A 15,245-nucleotide genomic window follows, 5' to 3' on the forward strand; every position below is an offset into this window, starting at 1 on the left:
GAGGTACCAAACTTTGCCTCTATCCATTGCCTCTGGCAAAGCCTCCTCTTGCCATTAGGTCCAAGTTCATACAGAGGAGACAGCACCAGGGTGCTTGGTTGGAAAGATGGGGGATTAAAAAGGCAAAAGACAGTGATTTGAATGATGGGTCATTAAACACCTATATCTTAGCACACCTCTGCAGGTTTGGAGCAGGAGAGTTTGGTGCTATGACCATTTTGGTTTGGGTGTTCCTTGTAGGCTGTTTTTTGTTAAAAGTTCTCAAAGTTTCACTAGCTTCTAATGATCAAGCACCGTGCCATGTAGGGGCAGGTGGGATGCGCTGGGTAGTTCAAATTATGTTCCTGCTTGTGGTTGAGATTTTCAGGCAAATTTAGTGGATTTGGATGACCAATTCCTGTATGAGAATTTTATTTTGGGGATTTTAATTCCCATTCGAATAGGGATAGCGTAACTGCCTGAGGCTGACTGAGATGGTTATATCCTGCCTGGAGGTGGTGGTGCTTGCTAGGAAGACCAGGAGCCTGGTAGAAGCGCTGTTGCAGAAGTGAGGCTGTCTGCCTGGGAGGGAAAGCAGAGTGCAGCATGAGCAAAAGCAAGTGAGGGCTGACTAGCCCTGCTCCTGCCTGGGGAGTGGTGGGTGTCTCTGCTCTCTCCACTTTGGTCCGTGGCAGGAACATAGTCACGGTTCATGAGCTGGTTTTGGCTGCAGGGGTTGAGATGTGAGTAAATCCATCCAGGGTGGAAGGAAGACAGGGGTAGGTTTTGATAGATCCAATGCAAATAAGCATCCTGGTCTCTCTTAGCAAGCTCATTGCAGAGATAATATTCCCAGGTCACTGATTTCAACCAGAGATAGCAGAACATATTATATTAATCTTTCACCAAGCATTAATAGTTAACTTTGAATCTGTTTACATCAATGCAGCCTTCAGCTATTCCCCACATTCATGCCTGCAGTCTCCAGGGCACTTTGGATGAAACTTTCCTCTGTACCATTTCCCTTTGTGCAGTTATACAAGCTGTTTATTCAAATAAACAGCTTGTGCTGTTGTGATCCATTTGCCCATCGGGAACCAACAAACGGGGGAGACTCAGCTGGGGTAAAGCCAACCCATCAGCCTCTGATGTGCAAAATGCATTTGGGATGGTTAAGAGTGCTGCCGATTCATTCTATGTACAGACCAGCAACACGGGGTGAGTTTGCCTGGACTGTTTGTACACTGGTTTGTAGCAGCGAGTTACAGAAAACTGCATGAAAAGAACTAATGTATTTGTGAAATGTCAGCTCTCTTGGTGCAATAGGAATTGCAGTCTGCAAGACTGTGGTACTTTGGAGGAGGAGGAGGTTAATCTAGGTTTCTCCATCATTCTCCACAGCTGCAATTTCAGAGGGATCCAAGTGTGTACCTACCTCTGCTGGCAGGAGAAGCAGGCCTGCGAGGGTGCAGGAAGCTCAAGAATAGGTAATTGGTAAAATAACTTCAGGGAACTGGACAGAAATTAGTCTCTGCCCACTGTGACGCTCCCTAAGGCTTCTCCCTCTCTCTGTTTTCTGTTTGATGAATCTCTCTGAAAGTTTTTGAGTGGGAGGAAAACACTTAAAATGTGACATTTCCTGGCAAATGCCCGCCATGTAATCTGCATTAAAGCAGGGGGAGGGATGCTGCTGGTGATCAGCAAGTGGGGAAACTGGTGGCTGGGCTGTACACATGTGCAAGTGAAGATGCCCAGTCTCCCCTGGGCAGGCTGGGGTCTGGTCACAGATGCAGCACTGCAGTGCTTTTCCTCGGCCATCATGGTAAAACAGCTCAGGCCTTGGCACGGAGACTGCAGCAGCAGCACTGGAAACAAAATCAGCCGATTTTCCCAAGTGAAAAAAAAAAAAAAAAAAACCACCTCAAAAAAAAACTCCATAAAAAACCAGCAGCCGTGCTGCTGTCTGAAATGAGCTCTGGTGTCACCCACCGCTTCCCGGGGCAGCAGAACCGCTGGTGTCAGAGAGCCCAGGGCCCATCCAGGGTGGTTACCTGAGGGAACAAGCTGGTGGTTAGTTGAGTCAGGGGTGATGAACCAGCAGGGTGAGGTCCCCTGGGGTTTCCCTGCTCTGTACCCTGCCCTCCCTCTGCTGAGGGTTTGCATCCCCCGAGCACCTCACCTCCTGGCCATGGCTTTCTTAAGCAAATCAGGCACCATGGTTTGGAGGAGCTTCTGGAACCGTTCTACCATGGAGCTAATACCTTCCAGCAGCCCCCACAGCTTCTCCAGCCTGCAAAACCAAAATAAACAGGCTGAGTTTAATGACTGGTAAATGCAGTAAAAGCAGGGGGGGTGCTAATGGTGAATGCACACTGTAATACTCTTTCGTAACGGAGCAATCCTCTGGTGTTCCTGCTAGCCATGCCCACTCTCCCCGAGAGCTTGCCTTCAGGGAACACCAAATCCCCCTGCGGAGGAAGGGAATGTCACTAAGCCTATTTATGCAGTAGATGTGCAGCAGCTTGCCCTGGTCTGTAGAAAAGGAGGGACTCGCTGCCAGCCCATGCTGCCCCAGCAGCTCCCCGTGCGTTTCCCACGGACCTGCCGTGTGAAGGATGCTCCAGCCCCTGGCACAACCCGTCGCTGGGCTTGCAGGGACACCTGCATGCCTCCTGCTAAGCTCGTACTGTGTCCCTCCAGCTGTCTCGCCCTGCTGAAGGCGCAACCACTGGTTTCTGTATCACTCTCAGCTTCGATGCCTCTATCAAGATGTTCTTACCCCTTCCTGACAAGAGCTGGCAGCCTGTATGGCTGCAACAGGACCTTTGACAGTGGATTCTGCAGTCCGGTCACCTGCTCCTTCCTCCACAGAGCCAAGCCTGGGCCCATGAATGACAACACAGAAGTAAATAAAGACCAGTAATTAGAAATAACCCAATAAATGCAATAATTCCTCTTGTCCAGCAACTCTTGCTGCAGCTCAGCCTGTAGGTACTGAAGGCCAGGCCAGAATCCAGCCTGAGCTGCTCTTACAAAGCCTCTTTGCAAACAGCTACTGCAGATCTAGAAATATTTACCATAATAAATAACTCAATAATAAATATGATACTACTTCTCTCAGCAGCCCTCAGTGGTCCCAGCCACCCCCAAAACCCAAGATCTGTACCCCAAATCCTCTACCTGGCAGGAAGTAAGGAGTCAGGCGCTGCGGTACCCTTTTGCATAGGCCAGTGCTTCTCCCATTGGATTGTGAAAAGTCATTTTTCCCACACATGCTGGCGAAGCGAAAATTGCCATCGAAGTAGTTAAAGCCAAAGGCATCTGCGAGACATGGAAAGAAAGGGATGATGTTTGCATGTGCATCACGTTTCTCGGCTGCACGTCAGGTCTTGGGGTAACACTTAACTGTTCCTGTACAGGAAAAGGGCAGTGTCCTGGTACCCTTGGGAGAAAATGTCATTCAACACCTGCAAGGAGAAACACTTGAGGTCACTAAAGAGCCCTCCATCCAGGCACTGGCAGGATCTATCCGAGGCTGTTTGACTGTGCAGGGTTGGGGTGGCCCATTTGGGAAGGCAACAAGCACAGGTTGGTTTCCAACCACCAAAGCGCCGATCCGTTGCAGATTGTCAAACCAGGGTGGACCCCATCCCAGATTGGGCCACTCATCAGCAGTGCCCACCAAAAAAAGCACTGCAAAAGCAGTGGGCAATGCCTCCTCGCCTTGAAATCTGATTAATTAATGATGGGATCGAGCTGCACCTTAAAGCTGGGAGGGCAGGTCCAGCATTAATTTGTTTTAACCAAAATAAAGCTGGGAAGAAGACCTGATGTGCTTACCATGGTGCTAGGTGGAAAGAGAGCATAGCTAATCCTGCAGAGGTTTTCTATCGAGATCTGAATGCTGCCGTTGAAGATCTGGTAACAGAAGAAGATAGCAGGGCAATCCCGCGGACAGATATCGAGCTCTCCCGTGAATGGGGACACAGTGATCACGGCTTCCTCCAAGCTGGAAACAGGCTGCAGGCCAGTGAATCCTCCATCAACGTATCGCTGAGGGCGAAGAGCAGAGGGAGAGTTTGTCTTGAGGACTGTTACAGCGTGTGTGCGAGGGCAGCGTCATGGAGAGGAAGGCAAGAAACTGCAAAACCAACATCTCCTGCCATGAACCAGTCCTGGAATGTCCTCTCTTCCCACTTGCAACTGCACCTCTTCCCACCCCTTGCTCTTTATCCTGGCCTTTGCCAGCTCCTTCTGCTGCCCTGCCCATGGCACCCAGCCACCTCCTCAACCAGGTGCTATAATTCACAGCAGTTATTAAAATAGAAATATAATTATTTTAATTCACAAAGCTTTACCAAGTTGTGTAAAGCAGTCATTAGCCAATTCAAACATCACTGAATTTACAGCATCGGATAAATTTCAAGTCCTGAGCTCAAGCAGTAGGGCTCCCGCATTTAATAATTGCCTGCAAATCCCTGGAGGATTATTCACTGGGCAAGGAAAATGTCACTTGCTGTATTCCAAAACGAATCTGAATTTACCACCCACCTCAGTGGGTTTTGAGGTTGCAAGGACTGCAGCTGATCGAATTAAATGCTCGTGAAATAACAGTGCAGAGGAGCTTCATGCAGCAACACTGCTGAGTTCCGGGTTGTGCAAACTTCATGCAAAGCCCTGCAGTCTGGGGTAAGCTGGAGACCTGACCTACCAGCCAGGTACAGGCATCCAAGGACTAAATAGGCTCAATCAGTGCAGCCCAACAAGAGTTAAAGAAAGGTCCTGGCTCTACACCAGCTGCAAATGTGGTATCGGGGCTTTGTGGGCTTTGAAACACCACCAGGTCACGGTGCATCAGCTGCTCTGTGGTCCATCTGCACACACTTCCCCCCCACGCTGCTGTGCTCCTCCTTCACTGAGGGTTAGCCACAAGCCAGCCCAAATTTGTTGACTTCACCACGGTGTTTCGCAGAATATGAGTGTGCACGTGGTTGGGAGAGGATCCTCCCATGAACTTTTGATATTTCAGCCATGCAAGTCTGCACCTGAGCTAATGGAATCATCTGCGCTGCGGACAGGTCCTGCCCAGGGTAACGGGGTTGTCTGTCAAAGTCCCGAGTGTGGGCATCCCCTCATCTCACTTTGGTGATCTGCAAGGCGAGGTTTAGTCATCCAGGCTCTGTCTGTAGGCAAAGCAGGAGAGGGCTCTCCAGATGGAAATTCCGCCCAGCTACCATCTTTGGATGGGGTGAAGAACAAGCTAAAAGGCTTTATCATCCTCCATTAACTAAAGAAGCAGCCTAGACATATCTATCCCTCTCTGCTCAAGGGCATGTAAAGTTCAAACCCAAGAACGTACTGCTGGGAGTATATATTTTATTGGAAATATCACTCACCACACCTCGGTAGGATGGAGGGATGAATCCGCAGTAGATAGGAAGAAAGCAGCTGCAGAGGAGAGCCTGGGGAAGGAGAGGGATTGCAGAAGTAAGTGTTCCCAAAGTTCTCCTGGACAAAAGCTGTTGACTGGGTGCCTGCAAATTCAGCCTTGACAAATCATCTGGAGCCAGGCTGCCAGTACCACCTGGACTTTGCACTCGACTGTGTCAAGAAGAAAGGTTTCAAGAAGGGGGAAACATCTCATTTCAATAAAGTTGAAACACTTCTCCTGAGAAGGACATAGCACTTCATTTTTTATTTTTATAGCTGCCAGCAGCATTAGAGTTGTGTATCTATATATCACTGTCTAAACACTGCCCTTTGATGGTGGCAAGGAGAAGCTTTGGCTTCATTTTTCATATTTGTGGGGTTTTGGACAAAACCAAGACATCCTCCCAATGCATTTTCATTCTGCTGGGTTTTGTCAATGATAAAGCCACTGCTGGGCTGTTTGCAACCATTTTCCACCAATCTCATCAGCTGAGAATGAACATCCAGGCTCCCGGGTTGACCTCGGGCTGGCACCACGGGGTGAACTCCAACATCTCCATGGACTTGTCATCCTCTACTGATTCCCTGGGACAAGCCCATGACCTTATGGGCATCTCTGTTAGGGTTCTACCCTGGGATTTTTTCCCCAGCATCTAATTTACTGGTTAATCAGCTGCTTGTTGTTTGGCAGCACAGACACTTTGTCCAGCTCTTTCCTCCCAGGAAGGTGCTGAGGCAACGAGGAAGATTATTGCCAGTGGGACTTGGCTGAGGAGAGACCTGTCCAGAAAGCTGAGAGGTCATGTCAGCGTTAACACCGCTCTTTGCAAAGAGCCATTAGCACTTATTAGATGTGGACAACATGTCGACATCTGCTTTTTGAGGCTGGAAACAAACCTGCTGCTTTTTTAGCATGATTTATTCCTGCCTGACTCTGGACCTAACATCTTCCTCCCTCCCTCATGGAGCTCACTGTGATGGGACCACGGCTCTGGCAGAGCTTCCTGACACTCTCCCCATCTTGGGTAGAAAACAGTGCGGTTAAAGTCATCAGTGCTTCGGTACCTCCATCCCAAGCAGTAGGTAGAGATCTTCCTACGGCATCAGCGGAAGGTCCCTTTACCTGAATGAGCTCCTCTTTCGAGCTGAACTCAGAGGCTATGACATTTTGGCCGTCCACCACCCGCGTGAGCGAGATGTGCAGCCGCCCTGAAGCCAGCTGGTAGGAGTCCTCTGGTAGTGTCCGCTGCAGAATAGTCTTGATGTTCGCCAGCAAGCTGCACTTGGGAGAGAGAGGGCCCAGGAGGGTTTTCCTGACTTCCTTTGCCATGGCAAATAGAGATTCCTTTATGTCATCTGACACAGAGAGGGGGGGTGAAGACAGAGAGAAAGTCAATATCGCTGCTGCCCTAAGAGTTAGATTTTTAATCCTATTTTTAACACTCCCCAGCATGTGTACAACCCCAGGATGATACCGCTGCTATAACGGGGGATGTGGTGGCAGGGCAGAAAATGGGAAATCACCCCCAGAATGTCCTCAAAGGACAGTGTATTGCTGAGCATGGCCCCACTCGTGAAATCCCTGTCTGTACCGGTGATGGGTGCTCAGGATGTGCCTGGCCAGGGACTAGGGAAAGGCTGCAAAGAGCCCCGGGAAGGGGGTTATCGGTGCCAATGGGACTTGCACAATATGTTCCTGCCTTCCACCTCTGATTTTGCATGTGGGCCACCCCAGGCTTCACGGGGGAGCTGGGATGGCTCAAAGGTGAGGACAAGGGGCAGACCCCCACCTCCTCTGCTTAGGGCTTTCCTGCAAGCCGAGCACCCTGGCTCCACCATCCCGGGACTCCCTGTTCCCCTGAGCTTCCCCAGTGACCCCCCAGCTGGTGTTAATAGTCATTACATGCACCTGCACGTCCCAAAAGCTGGATTAAAGGAGCAGAACTGCAGAGCCCCAGCTGAGGGCTCAGGAGACACTGAGTTTTAGAGTCTGTGCTGTGATGGGAGAGAAGAGGGGTGCAGCAAATTCCACAGTCAGCCTGACCCCAGGGAGGGAGCTTGGTCGTTTTGCTGAAATGGGCAGATAGCTTGGGGGAATACCCCACCCTGGGCAGTTAAACTCTTGCAGCAAAAAACTTATTTGGCTCCCCAGTGCTGCAAAGAACCATCCTTGCGCCCGGGTGGTGTCCCAGCCCTGCACCGGCATGAAGCTGTGGGTTTGCTTTAGCACCATGGCTTTGTAGGGGCAAAGATTTCAAGGCTGCCTTGTGAGATTTCTTTACAAGCATGGACAGACAGATGGTTTAGGTGGAGTGTCCCAGAGGCAACTGGAACAACACAGGTATTAAGAGGAGTTCTAAATGTTTGAGTGGATGTTCAGGCAGTGTGGTGTGATGGTTAATGCTCGGTGGACTCACGCAGGGTCCTCAGGGATCCTGAAAGAGCCAGAGACACCCCAGGCAGGTGATGTATCTACTAGGCACTGACTGCTCTGTGTCCTGGAAATGGGAGAAAGCCTGGGAAAACCGCCCGCAAGCTGCCGGGTAGGAGGCAAGAGCAGACTCCAGCTTTGAGGGCTTTGACTCTGGACAAGGCTTTGACTTGGGATGAGCGAGGGATGGTTCTGGCATGCAATACTCTTACTGTCCCGCCTGCACCAGCTCACTGGTGACAAGCCTGTGCCCAGGAGGTGACCTGTGGGATGGCAGAGGACAGCCTGGCTCAGAGAGCTTCTCACCCAGCTCAGGGCAGGGCAGGGGCAGGGTACACGACCGCAGCCACCCCATGGGACACCCCATCAGGAGCCAAGCACACCTTTAACCCTCTTTTTGCCCCAGTCCTCCCTAGTGTGAATTTGTGACCAAGTTTGTGCCACATTCATTTTCCTTATGAGAAACCCAACCAGAGTCATCACTACCCAAAATGTCTTACCCTGGGCAAGATGTTCTGGGCACAAGATCATCTCAGCACCTCTAAGTGGATGGTGCCTACCACCCCCAGTAAAGCAGACCCCCATTTCAGCACTGGTGTCCACAGCAAGAGCAGTTACCAAACAGATACCAGCTCCATCCAATTACACCAGGATGAGGAATCAGAGAGGAAAATTTTGGGGCCCTTGCTGATTTGTAGAGGAGTTCATTCCCATTTGGGCAGAAAGGTTCCTTTCTGCTTTGTCTAAATGTGTTTGCCAAAGTGTTGAGTTGGTTTTAGCTCCAGCAGAGTGGTTGTAGCATCCACCGGAGGTTTCAGGAACTGCGTGTTTCCTCCCTGCTTCCTCCATCATTATTTGGACCCTAAAACCCCTGCTCCTCCTAAAAGTCCCCATTGCTTGAAGCAGGGCTTGGATCAGCCTTTGAAGATTAAGTCTTGTATACAGTTGTTTACACATGGACACTAATTGGAAATATGGGAGGATGTGATTATTAAAAGTGGATTAACTGCTTTGAATTAATTCTACACATAGATAATCTTATGGCTAGGGGTTCCTGTTTCCACACTGTCTAAAGAGGTTTGGAGTAAAACCTCTTCTGCAGAAGTAAGAGAAGGCCCAGCCCTGGACTGGAGTGGGGACTGCTGTTGCCCCGGGTATGTCCTGCTGACGCGCCCTTGAGCTTTTGCTGGGGCGAAAGGTGCTCTGCTGTCTGGGAACAGGAATCACACCACATCTTCCTTTGTGCTGGGAAGGTTGAGTGGGATAACCCAAAGCAACACGCAGACAGGGATGTCAGCTCTATGGATATGTATGTGACTGCCACTCCTGTCCCTTTGTAGCTAAGGATGACAAGGGACCTGATCCGTAGGGGACAAGGGGGCTTTACATGGGCGTATCTACCCACTGTGGCCACGTAGACTTGCTTTGGGACACATCTCAGAACTCCTTAGACCTCATAGCAGAAGAGAAGGAGATCTGCTCCTTCATCAGGAGCAGGCAAATGAGCCAGTGAAATACAGGTACATCCAGATTTACCTGTGCAGTATCTACATGACCATCTGAAATAATATTCAGACAGTAATAACAGGCTTTTTCAGCTTACACCGCCCAAAATTGCTTCAGGGTGTCTGCCAAAGGTGACAACATCCGCAGGTTTCTTTGATGCCTTGTGAGTGATGTAAGTTACACCAGTATCGCATCCCCAGTGGTGCTTTAAGGCATTAGCTCCTCTATTTCTATTCTGAAATAAAAAAACTATAGTAAGGAAATCTAGGCAATAATTGTCTTACCGAGGCCGACGCCGCACACCACAGCAGCAGCGATGATCGAGCCGGCGGACGACCCATAGACCTTGCACGCAGACTTGAGGAGTTTGGGAGCCAGCTCCAGGAGGGACTGCACCACCCCAACCTGGTACAGGACGAGGAAGCCGCTGCCCGAAAAGGAGAGCGAGAAACGGGTGCTCGAACCCTGGAGATCCTCCTCAGCCATCTCAAGATCAAATCGGCGTATCTGGCTCAATGTCTTGAGTTGTCCTTCTTCACCAGAACCTCAAGCTCTCTTCTCTGCTTTCTCCAGGCTCATCTCTGGCTGCAGAGGAGTCCAGAAGATGGATCTTCTACCTCCTTTTATGACAGCTCCCCGAGGTGTTTAGATTCACGAGCTATTTTAATTGCTGCCTGTGCTAAAAACAGAAATTTTCCCCTGATCAAAACAGCTCTTGTAATCCTCGACCACAGCCAACTCACATGCTCAGTGCTGAATCAAGGCTCCCCTTTTATATCAAGTGATCTGAAGTGCCCCAGGAGCCCTCCTGGAGATGGTCCCCGCATTACTGTGCCCGTCACACTTGGAAACATCCATGCAAAATTTCTTCTTTGCTTTATGCTTTCTTTATCAAGGGTGTTTTCATAAATAGGATTCTCCGTCAATCCCGGCTTAGGCACAGCTCAGTACTGAGTGAGTAAAGGCTTGTGTAAGGCACTTAAAGCCAGAGGGTGTTACACAAGGGGTGGATGCAGGGCGTTACGTTGGGTTAGGTTTGGAAATACTGCTTATATTTGTTCCATATTGGAAGAGATTTGTCCTTGCCTGGTTCTTGGATATCCTCGGGGCAGGGGGAGGGGTGGGGGGGGAGGAAACAGGGAGATGGATTTGCTTTTCTCTGCACCCCGTCTAGCACTGTGCTCTATACGGCCCCAGAAAGATGCCCACAGCAGCACCGTGTTCCCCAAATCTGGGGTTACTGAACCAAAACCAAACTGCCTTTGGGCTGTCTTCACTGGCTGGGTGACAGTTAAAAAAAATAGGGAAAAATTCAGTAGATTTCTAGTGTCTTTTCAGCCTTAATAACCTAATGCTGCTGCCAACATGCAGAATAAAAATTGCCATTTTAAACAGATGTATTTATTAAATATTGCTAAATACTGTGTTGCTTATCTTGTCCAAATGCCGACAGCGTGCACACTATATAATGAATATTACATATGTTACCTTCGAGGTTGTACATACATGCCTCACGTGAGCACGTGTGTAGTAACAGAGAGGCTGAAGGAGGGAGCTTCCATTCCCCGTGTTGGTGCACCAGGGCGCTGGGTTTGTGTGTGGTGGGGTTGGTGGTAGCAGGGGAGGGGGCTACAGCGATGGCCCCTGTGAGAAACCTCTTGAAGCTCCCCCACTCCAAATCAAGGGCCAAGGTCGAGCCAATTGGCGGTGGTGGCTGTGCCTCTGTGATAATGTATTTCAGAAGGGGAATCTGGGAGGGGGGTGGGACTGGTGAGGAGGAGTTACGAGAAGGACACCTGCGAACACCGAGGGCAGCGGAAGGAAGGACGAGGAAGGGTGTGAGAGACGACTTGTGAAAACAGGCCCTGAAAGAAACAGGCCTGCGAGAAATGAGGACTGAGAAAAACCAGCCTGAGAAAGAGATGAAAGTCAGCAGGGGGAGTGGAGGCCCTCCGAGCTAAGGAATGTCTCAAACACTCGCAAGTAACGAAACTACCCTCACGCAGTGGATGGTGTGGAGGTCGAAGCTGATAAGGCTGCCCCAATAACACAGGAGGCAGCTGGAGGGGGGAGCCCTGTGGGGACAGGACAGCTCTGCTCTGGGGCACCTGGTCAAAATTCAAGGGCCATCTGTCCAGTGAATGACCTTTGCTTCATTATCCACGAAAAGCATATTAAAGTTAACACCCCTCAATATGCTAACGAGGACTAACAAGATCATGCTAATTACATCATCCCATGAAACACCTTACCCCTCCCCATCCATGGGGTACGTAGGTAAGTGGGTCAACCCAGGGGATGGAGGACCCAAGGAAAGTGTGTTTAAATTGAGCGGGGGCAAAGGGGAGGGGGGGGCCCGGAGAGTGAAGTGAAGTGAAGAAGACAGATGCCTCCTGGAACCCGCGCTGGCGGGAACGACACAGGAACCCAGACCGGTGATCTCTATTCCCTTCATCTCCCTCCTTTCCTTTTTCCCTTTTTCCTTCACTACCACTAACACAAGGCATACTGTATTGCTTGCCACAACTCATTATATACTCAGCCAATTATCATGTATCCAATTAGTACGTTGTGGGAAGTTAATAAATGTTTGGACTTTGAGACTTCTCTCACCATTGTCCACTCCGTTGGGGATTTACGAATCTGAGTCACTTGTCTCTGTCGTCTGAGCGGGATGTGACAAAGGCGGGGAGGTGCACTGGAGCAGACCCCCCTGTATTCTGTGGTGAGACATCAGGGACACCCCCCTGCCACCCATGGAGGTCCACGGTGGAGCAGAGGCCGACCGGTGGCCTGGGGAGGACCCCACACTGGAGCAGGCAGCTGTGCCTGAAAATGTCCGGGGCTCTGAGGGGAGAAGCAGCCCCTGCTGTTGTAGTTCAGCGCTGGGAGGGCTGCAACATGCGGGGGTGACCCACACCGGAGCAGCCCGGGAATGGCTGCGGCCCGTGGGGAGGACTCATGATGGAAAAAGTTCATGAAGGACTGTCTCCCATGAGAGGGGAACCAAATGGAGCAGAGGGAAGAATGCGGAAGGGTGCTCCCCCCTTGGAGGAAGAAGTGGGAACTGACTGCAACCCCCGATCCCCTGCCCCTGCACCGCTGGGAGGAGGAGGTAGAGATATCGGAAACAAAACTGAGCCCAGGAAGAAGGGAGGGATGGGGGGAGATGTTTTTCAGATGTGGTAACACTTGGGCACGTCAATACGAGAGAGATCTCGAGGGGCTGGAGCGAGGGCAGAGGAGGGCAACGAGGCTGGGGAAGGGCCTGGAGAATAAATCCTGTGAGGAGCCATTGAAGGAGCTGGGACTGTTCAGTGTGAGGAGGAGAAGGTGAGGGGAGACTCATCACTCTCTGCAGCTCCCTGAAAGGACGTTGTGGAGAGGTTGGTGCTGGTCTCTTCTCCCAGGGAATTAGTGACAGAACAAGAGGGAACGGCTTTAAACTGCAACAGGGGAGGTTCAGACTGGACATGAGGAACAAATGTTTCCCAGAAAGAGTGGTCAGAGAGTGGAATAGGCTGCCCAGGGAGGGGGTGGAGTCCCCATCCCTGGGTGTGTTTAAGGGCCATTTGGATGAGCTGTGGGGGGATGTGGGGTAGGGGAGAACTTTGTAGAGTCGGGCTGAGGGTTGGACTCGATGATCCCGAGGGGCTTTTCCAACCTGAGTGATTCTGGGATTCTGTGATTCTCACTGTCCCATTCTGTCTGTTAAGTGTTGTTGTTGTCAGCGTTTTGAATTAAAGTGATGTTCTTTTTCCTCCCTTAACGAGTCTGCCTTTTGCCTGTGACCATAATGGCTGAGACACCCCTCCCTATCCTTATCTCAATTCCCGAGCCTTTTGCTTCATTTTCCCTTCCCAGAGCTGGGGGGCCAAGGGGTGAGTGAACAGCTGCGTGATGCTCAGTTGCCCTCTGGGCTCAAACCACCACAACCAGTCTGGCCAGAACAGTACAAGAAAATAGAGGACGGTGCCAGCATCCTGATGCAACCTTTGCCATGCTGTTTCACCCCAAATTTTCATACCTTTTTCCTTGGCCTCTCCAGCCATCACTGGGTCCCCATGACAAGAGTTGTGTCCTGTGCGATACCTGGGGGCAGAGCCCCCCACCTCGATGGGAAATATGTCCCTGGGTTGGCATTTCACTGGTCGCTGCCCATCAGGTGAACGTGGCCTGCAAACCCCCCAGATAAATGTCACTCAGCGTGGCCAAGGCCGTCCTCGGCAGCCGCTGCCTGGACAACAGGACAAGCAGGAGCAAGTTGTCAGCTCAAAAATATATTGAAACGGGATCTGGACTATCCTGGAGGTGAAAAACTGCTTGAATTAGGGCATTTGCATGTGACCACCTCCTGCTGTAGATATCCTTACTGGATTTGGTCATCTCATTTCTTGTCTTTCCGGTGTTTGATGTTGGTTTTACATTATCCCTTTGCTGGGTGAGTCTCCCACATGTTCCACCCTTTCTACCAGCCTTCTAGTGATACCTGAGCTTGGATCTGTGTGATTCCTGCCACTGTCTCCATTAGCCCTTGGCAAAGCCAATTCCTTCATTTAAAGGACTTTCTTCCAGCACTGGCAAACATCCGCAGGTAGAAGAAAAGTAAAAAGTATCATCTCTCATTGCCACACATCCAAACGTGCAAGTGCATCACAAGTGCGTGAGTTTTTGCACACTGAAAGAAATTGGTTCCGTGTTCTCTGTGCCTTAATTCTGCCAATTATGTGTGTCAGGCCCCGGGGAATTCAACAGACACTGCCTGGAAGAGGCGTAGGATGCTCCTGCTTCACTCAGCACTTGCACCTCCCAGGTGGAGTCCAGCCCCAGTTGCCAAGCTTCAGGAAAGCTGTAAACAATCCACGGGACCTGCGGGAACACACTCCTCCATCCAGTGCAGAGGACGGTTTCCTTGTAGGAGCTGGACTTGCGAGGACTTCACAGCGTGCTCAGGTACCCCAGGCTCCCCTGGGGATCCTCAAAGCCCAAGAGGAGCTGGGCTCTGGGGACACACCTTGGGGGTCTGCCGGCCGAGGGGGTGCACAGCCACATCACAGCATTTCCCACAAATCGCCCTGTCCTGCAGTGAATTAAGGGGGGCTTCTCAAGGCAGGGGGAGATGCAAAATCTGCCCTGCACCCTCACCCACTGCGAACACCGAGGCCCTGGGACAGCATCCCAGGAGACAGCATCCTCCCTGGCCCAGTGCCACACTCCTGTGAGATGAAACCTTGTCATCATCCTCCTAATGACAGAGAATTTTACATTAATTGGCTCATTAAGTGCCAGGCTGATTTTCTAAGCTGCCCTCCCCCACCTGGCATTTGGTAAAACAGGATTAGCAGGGACTAACGACTTCGGAGACACAAGATCACAGAAGCAGCCTGAGATGTTTTCAGGAGATGGCCCCTCGGCTCGCATTGAGCGTGGGGCGGGCAGGGGGCTGTGCAGGCTGCAGCACATTCCCCGGGCAGGATCAGTGCCCAGATGGCTGGTGTCTGTGATCCCAGGGATTTTCAGGCAAGGCAATTGCTTTAGCTGTTTGAAGCCGCAGCAGGGCGTCTAGGGAAGGATGAAGGTAATACCAAAAGTTGGAAACCGTTCAAAACCCTGGGGCTAATAACTTGCCCTTCTTTAATACCTTCTTAATATCTTCAGTGGCCACAGGCAATCAGGGTCTCAATTTTATAACCAGGAGATTAAGCCAAGATGCTGGAGTCGCTCACAAGAAGAGAGCTGGGCTCCGAGAGCCACCAGCCCTGGGGTGCTGCACTAACACCAGCCATGGCCGCTCCCATCCTCATCCCACTGTGCCAGGCTGGAGCAGCATCCGTGCTTCGGGTTAGGTTATTTGGGACCAGGGGCCCATTGTGCAAAGGGTTGTGAAGGTTTTTCTTCT

General features: G+C 50.9%; 1 protein-coding gene across 1 annotated transcript; it reads right to left on the reverse strand.

Annotated features, from left to right (window-relative positions):
* Positions 1 to 1,461: 1,461 nt before the first annotated feature.
* On the reverse strand, positions 1,462 to 9,914 carry PNPLA1 (patatin like domain 1, omega-hydroxyceramide transacylase). Its single transcript, XM_074893678.1, has 9 exons — positions 9,631 to 9,914; positions 6,533 to 6,765; positions 5,376 to 5,441; positions 3,820 to 4,032; positions 3,386 to 3,446; positions 3,160 to 3,300; positions 2,759 to 2,858; positions 2,159 to 2,269; positions 1,462 to 2,030 (listed from the first exon to the last, which is right to left on the reverse strand). The coding sequence occupies exons 1-9, from the start codon at positions 9,830 to 9,832 to the stop codon at positions 2,027 to 2,029; spliced, it is 1,131 nt and encodes a 376-aa protein (XP_074749779.1). The 5' UTR covers positions 9,833 to 9,914; the 3' UTR covers positions 1,462 to 2,026.
* Positions 9,915 to 15,245: the final 5,331 nt, after the last annotated feature.

The sequence above is a fragment of the Strix uralensis genome, chromosome 24 (genome assembly GCF_047716275.1).
Source record: "Strix uralensis isolate ZFMK-TIS-50842 chromosome 24, bStrUra1, whole genome shotgun sequence".
NCBI classification, from domain to species: domain Eukaryota; kingdom Metazoa; phylum Chordata; class Aves; order Strigiformes; family Strigidae; genus Strix; species Strix uralensis.

Excerpts from the sequence above, each read along its gene's own strand:
- PNPLA1 (XM_074893678.1), bottom strand. The coding sequence starts at position 9,832 with ATGGCTGAGGAGGATCTCCAGGGTTCGAGCACCCGTTTCTCGCTCTCC. Across the intron at positions 4,033-5,375 it reads CTCCATCCTACCGAGGTGTG|CGATACGTTGATGGAGGATT; the intron begins GTGAGTGATATT and ends CTTCGCCCTCAG. Across the intron at positions 3,301-3,385 it reads CCTTTTCCTGTACAGGAACA|ATGCCTTTGGCTTTAACTAC; the intron begins GTTAAGTGTTAC and ends CATGTCTCGCAG.